Raw genomic sequence first — 6,517 nt, 5'->3', positions numbered from 1 at the left:
AAATAAAGCAAACAATTTAACTATCTATAATACAAAGTAGAACGATGTCTGTCTGTTTGTTTGTAGCGAAGGATCTCGCTAACCGCTGAACCGATCGGGTTCTCCTTTACAGGGTAGCTTCTCATATGTCCCGGGAAGGTTTATAACTATTTTCTTGGGGTTTGGGACACCCCCAACCCACCCAAAAAATGAAAAATACCCTCCCCCCCAAAAAAAATTCAATTTTTTCTTTTTAAAACTAAAATATAATAGTGAGGTCGACTACCCCCCCTTAAAAAAAATTCCCCCCTCCCAAAAATTTTTCTTTGAAATCTAAAATACGAAAAATTGGTTTGATTAAACCTCTAGGGGCAAAGCCCCTAGAGGCTAGGGGTGAAGCCGCTAGTAAGAAAGAAAGCACATTTATCTTAAATTCAATAATAAAAACGTATTTGCGAATTCAAAAAAGTAATAGCTGTTTTCTTAATGACGTACTGACGGACGAATCCAAATTATAGCGTAGCGTTGATTGTTTAATTAACAAGTTCACATAAAAATAAAATAAGCAACAATTAAACAATTTCAGTTTTGTAAAAATTTATTTAAATTGTTTCTAGCAAATCATTTACATACAATTATTTTTTATTACTCTCGTATTGATGAGAACACGCGAGCAAAGTTTTAAATAAAATTAGATGGACAGTAATAAAATGTCGTTTCTAGAAGTCATACGCGATCATACGCAATGTATGAAGGGTGACGCATATTTCAGATCTCAGTTTTTGCGATTTGAGGAAAAAATCATCTTATATCATAGCGAATTAGATAATCTTGCATGCATCGCTTTTATCTTATAGAAAAAATAAAATCACGAAAACTGAGATCTGAAATTTGCGTCACCCTTCCAAAATTGCGTGTGAATGCGTACGACTTCGAGAAAGAACATTTTACTACTGTCCGTCATAAAATTTATCTATTCACATTTAGTTTTTAACTACAACAATACACAGTTATATAGTCACAGAGAACAAATAGGCAACGGTCAGAAAATTTAAACAAAACAAAACAAAATTGTGCTGTCTTGAATTTTAGTTTTAATTTGCATTTGTCCTGCTATTTGTAATCTGGTTTATGATATGCTAAATAAACAGAGATTTTTTTGCTTCTTAAAATATCTTTTTAAAAGAATAAAATACCTATTAATGATTTTTTTGACAAATTATTATTTTATCTGAAGATAAATATGAGATTAACCTAAAAAAATTAAGATTTCAAACTTGTTTACGAAGCAAAGAAGAAGCAGCTTACAGTGCCTAATAAAAATTACGCCATACAATACAAATGATTGGCCAATAAACAGACTAAATTACCAATTGCAGGCCAGTATTAATTTAATTGACCAATGGTAGGCCAGTATAACGTATTTTTTTTATAGACACTATAAAAAGCTTCACTGATTTAAAAATTGTTTACTCTCTTTGATAAAGCAAAGAATGTTTTCACAGCCAAGGAATGTTTAAATGTTTGTTTTTATCAGTTTTGACACCGCCTGACACCGCCGCTAATACACACAAACTCAAACATGTTCGTTTCTCTTTCTGGACACACAATTTATACAAACTTTCATTTATTTATAAACTTTGTTTACATTGACTTGAACGTGTGTATATATACTTTTTAAATTTTCTTCTAAGATATGTTTGTTTAATTTCACAGAAAGTGTGCCTGCTGTCTCTTAGTGTTTAATTATTTTTATATTCACAGGAAGTAAGTGTTGCCGCCGTGTTTACCGTAAATTTTGCCGTTCGTTGAGGCTATCACATCTGTGGCGGCGTAGTGTGACACAGGCTTCATGTATCCGCCGCCGTTAACGCCAACCATGTTGGCCCGCATGAGAGAGGATGGCACAGCAAGCCTGGGCGGTGTGCCGGGGGCGGGGCCAGGTGGCGGCGAGGGAAAGAAAGACTCCCAGTCTGGGTGAATAATTGACTTTGTGGTGGTTGTGGTGCCGTTACCGGTCAAATATATCTGTTGTCTTCCGCTGGTATGGCGGACACTTCCGCCATTCATAGACTGGGATAATAACGGACTGCTGTACTCCGCCGAGGAATCGGTATAATGTTCCTCGCTGGTTGTTGGCGTTGGCGGCAGTTTGCGGCTGCCAATTGTCAGCTTTCTCTCCGCCGTTGGCAGCCACTGCGCCTCTGGGTGGTCAAACTTGGGTATTCTTGTTTCGTAGTAATGAGAGCTGCTGTCGGGTGGATAGGCACCAGTCTTATAATTCTTGTAAAGAATAAAAACTATGATAACAATGAGAATGAGAATAACAGTGACCAGAACCCCGACAGCCACTCCCATGTATTCCGTCTCCCACCATGGCTCCAGCACAACAACCTCGTGCCTGTCCCCCTCCTGCATCCGCTGGTCCTTCAGGTCCACCTCAACCATGGTCTCCCTCATCTCCTTGGTGTTGGTTGTGGGCTGGTGGTGGTTGACAGAGGTGGGCACCTCTTGGACTGGCGGTAGTTGCTCCACAAGCTCATATTTCTCGGCGTCATCGTTTCTTGGAGTGTCTGTCACCTTTGTAACATCTCCTTCGGAAGATTCTGAAATAAAAAAAATACTGTTAGTTCACGTCTATTTGTTAAAATAGAACACCTGCAATATTCAGGTGAGCTCAAGAATGTTATGGTTTATATTAGAGTATAACTGTATGTCCCCACCCCGAGGACCCTGTGCTGACTTTCAATTGGGTCTTTGAAAATCAACAAATAACGTCGGGAATATTAACATAGCCAAGTCGCTACAAAAGAGCAGAAAGCAATTTGTTAGCAGACGAAAAAGGTCCCCAAGAGGTGGATCCAGGTAGTTGTCTGCTTATACTTCTATGTTATATAATTATTCTACCATAAAAAGCATTCTTAGTATACCAACTCTATACATGAAAACATTATATAATTTACAATAATTATGAAAACTAGCATTAAGAAAAATCTTCATTTTTAAAGTAATGAATTTGTTCATGTGCAACGAATAAGAATACTTTATTACAGTTAACTTCATATAATATGTATTTCTAAAATATTTAGAGGAAAAATAACTAGGTATTAAGTTTATTAATTTGTAAATTAGATTAAGTTTATTTTCAGTATAAAAATTCATTGAGTTCACAATTTGAGTAAAAGAATTTGAAGGTTAAAGTTTGGTAAGATATTGTCAGGTGTTGCCTTTCTTTAGACCAGGGGCGTGCTGTATGAGGCTTTAAGAGGTTTGACACCCCCTAAACAGAAGTGTGTGAGGCAATCTACCACATCCCTTATAGGCCAACGTCTCAAACGCTTAACTTTGAGTGAAAGCTAGAATCTGTTTTTAATTAAACATATATGATTAAAAGACAAACTCTTTTATTTGTTATTCTAGCCCCTACCCCTGCCCCCCTCTCAAACAGTTAACACCCCTTCAGGGCTCAATATCCATTTATTATGATTTCAGGGCACCACCTTTATAAAATTCCTGTGCACGGGCCTGCTTTAAACTCATTGTTGGCTGTCTTTAAACTGCATTTATTTGGTAAACATCAATACAAGCACAATTTATCCATTTGCAGCTATTTTCTCTCTGGAGAAATCTTTTATTGTAAACAAATTTTCAGGGCTCAACATTAAACCCGTTCTTGAACTTAAAGGAAATCATTGAATAGACAGCTGGCCATATTATAAACAGGTTTAGACATGAAGGTTTTTTTTTATAAAATGTCGATTTTACTGAGGCTTATGCGCGGCTGCTGAGCCCAACGAATTTTCCATTTTACAGAAAAATCTAAATAGACAACTTGGCCTTCATCTACAGTGTAAGACATTAATAGCAGGGGGGGAGGGGACATCGGGCTGATTATTACACTAGTCTCCAAAGTTTATAAAAACGGGTTCTTATTCGTTGGTTCAACAACTATAGGGACTTTCATTGAATTTTGATTGGTTGGTTCATCAAGTTGCGTGTCCCAACGTTTCAACCACTAATTGTAATATTAAAAGGGGTAATTTTGTGTATCATCATTGGGGATGTATTGTATATTAATTTATTTGCCATTGTAAAAGAAACTTAGATTCTAAATAAATTTCCTAAATTGAAATTCATTGTCAATTTTTAATGATAAATAATTTTCTTTGCTTGAAAAAAAACATGCAAAAATGTGAAAATCCTTACCAAGCCAGTATAAAAATCTTAGGTTTTATCCTATTTATTTTATCTAAATTAATTTGACAAGATTAAAAAGTAATTAATTTAAATAGGTAGGAAGGGAAACTTTAACAATTTATTTATTAAAACTTCTTTCATTAATCAAAAAATGTCATATAATGATTTGAAGATTTTAAGTATATCAAAAACAAACATCCTACTACTTTAGAAGACAAAAAAATGTATTTTATATCGTAAAAATGAATTTAATTTAAGGTTTCTAAGAGAACTGTCCATATTATAGATTATGTTAATCTAAATATGATTAAGAATTTTATTTATTTACAAAATATAACCCCAGAGGAAACCTTACAACTGCTCTATTATTGTTATCATATTAAATATATAATTCTTTTTCTAACAACAATAAAACTTTATAAAAAAAAAGATATTATGAATCCTTTGGAATAAGTTTTTCATTATGGCTTCGAAACCGATTAAAACCTGCTGGATTAGAACCGGTTCTCAGCTATACTGAAAAATCATGTATAACATCGTATTACAGACTATTTTCCACGAATATTAAAATAATAACCATAATTTAATACAAGTTTTCTTCATTTTAATATCCGCAGAAAGCTGTCTATAAAAAGATATGATAAATAACTATTACATACCTGAAATGATATCTTTGCAACCGAGCAATTCAACTCTCATACAGACAGTTCTTGGATGCCTGCTGAAGGGTATAATCCTAACTCTGGAGGCAACTACGGGCGGGTTCAGGATAGTCTCCACCTCAGTGTATGTATCAGAGTTGCCTGTGAACAGGTCCACCCCCGACCTGTCCTCATAGCCCTGGAAGTCCGGCATGCCCGGGCGCCAGTACTGGATCAGGAACATCTCTGCGTACTCCTGTCCTAGGCCACTGGCATACCTGCCCTGGGTCACTACACCGCTCAGCCGGTGCTCCTCTCCGAGGTCGATCTCCAGAAATTCATCAGTACCAGTTTCTTCCGATATAAAAGACTTTGGGCACCATGCTCCACCATCTTTATTATTGTTTAACCTGGCCTGGTTGGGGCCCACAGAGTTCATCTCATACGAGGAGCTGGCACTCAGCTGGGCCTTCAAGATCTTTCCGTTCTCCATACCCAACGGAGATGAGCATTGTTTATCACTGTTTGCTATTGATATATTAATTAGTCCAGCACCTATTACGAAGCATAGGCGTAGGATATACATTGTGAAAATTTTCACTGTAAAATTTCACAAAATTTGCGTGATCTCTTTGTAAATCGGCCTGTTTTTCTTTACTGACTGAACATACCCTAGTAGAAAATTACTTTAGTTGTGAATAGTTACTGTACAGACACGACTTCATTTTAAAGGTAATAATAAGGGGAGGAGGGGAGATAAGCCGGGGTGTTCTTCTTTTGTCCTATAAGCATTAAGCATTAATTGGGAAGGAAAAGGAGAAGTTGGGGTAAGAGCGCACAATTTATAGTAATTTGCGCATTCTACTTTAAAATATTGTACTGGCCCGACTTGGGGAAAATCCGTGGCGGGTCAACAATAATCCGGGTGGCACGAGCCAATATTATTTTTCCCTTATATATACAAAAGACCGCAAACATAATTCTTGTTTTTGCAAAATTTCTCTTTTTTCGGACAAAAATAACTTTTGCTTGTTCCGTTGATATTTGAATATCAATTTAAAACTTCTTTTCATTTGCTCAACTCAACGTTTAATTTGATTAAATAAACTTTTTGTGTTTATAGTAGAATAAAAAAAGCTAAATATAATATAATTTTAGGAAAATCAAAAAAGGATTAAAAGAATCTTTACCTTATTTTTAAAAATATTCTTTTAATTAACTAATTGTTTATTATTTTTACAAAAAGGATTCAATTTTAATCACGAAACCTTGCTAAAAGACCCTAATGTCTCCTAAAATATTGACAATTCTACTTCTGAGGAGGATAGGGCATTTAACCCTTCCCCACTTCCCACTCTGATTAGTTGGTTTATTAAGTTGAGTGTTCAAACATTTCAACCAATAATTTTAATCTAAAGAACGGGTAATTTTGTGTATCATCATTGAAGATGTACATCAATTTATCGGACAATGTCTTAATTCTTTAGACCCTTGCCTTCTAATAATGCTTATAGAGTTGCTACGCTTTAAAAAATGAATCCTCTCCAATACAGGATCAATAGTCAAACAGAGTTTTAAACCAGGTTTTCAAAGGGATAAGATAATGGCCGATAAATTGATTTACATCCCAATGATGGAACAAACAATTATCCCTTCTGTATACTTCAATTAATATCTGAAACATTTGGACACTTACCTTA

The 6,517-nt window shown here is 35.3% G+C and overlaps 1 protein-coding gene across 1 annotated transcript; it reads right to left on the bottom strand.

Annotated features, from left to right (window-relative positions):
• Positions 1 to 559: 559 nt before the first annotated feature.
• Positions 560 to 5,480, bottom strand: LOC145317622 (uncharacterized). Its single transcript, XM_080158770.1, has 2 exons — positions 4,836 to 5,480; positions 560 to 2,585 (listed from the first exon to the last, which is right to left on the bottom strand). The coding sequence occupies exons 1-2, from the start codon at positions 5,401 to 5,403 to the stop codon at positions 1,738 to 1,740; spliced, it is 1,416 nt and encodes a 471-aa protein (XP_080014896.1). The 5' UTR covers positions 5,404 to 5,480; the 3' UTR covers positions 560 to 1,737.
• Between the last annotated feature and the right edge of the window lie 1,037 nt (positions 5,481 to 6,517).

This window comes from Acartia tonsa, chromosome 4 (genome assembly GCF_053477335.1).
Source record: "Acartia tonsa isolate MP-2025a chromosome 4, ASM5347733v1, whole genome shotgun sequence".
In the NCBI taxonomy this organism is placed as follows: Eukaryota; Metazoa; Arthropoda; class Copepoda; order Calanoida; family Acartiidae; genus Acartia; species Acartia tonsa.
The sequence above is the reverse complement of the archived record's forward strand: the minus strand, read 5'-3'. Positions and strand labels throughout refer to the sequence as shown.

Bases quoted from the DNA above. Each gene is read 5' to 3' on its own strand.
- LOC145317622 (XM_080158770.1), bottom strand. From the start codon at position 5,403: ATGTATATCCTACGCCTATGCTTCGTAATAGGTGCTGGACTAATTAAT. The intron at 2,586-4,835 runs GTATGTAATAGT...TTTTTATTTCAG, and splicing joins TTGCAAAGATATCATTTCAG to AATCTTCCGAAGGAGATGTT.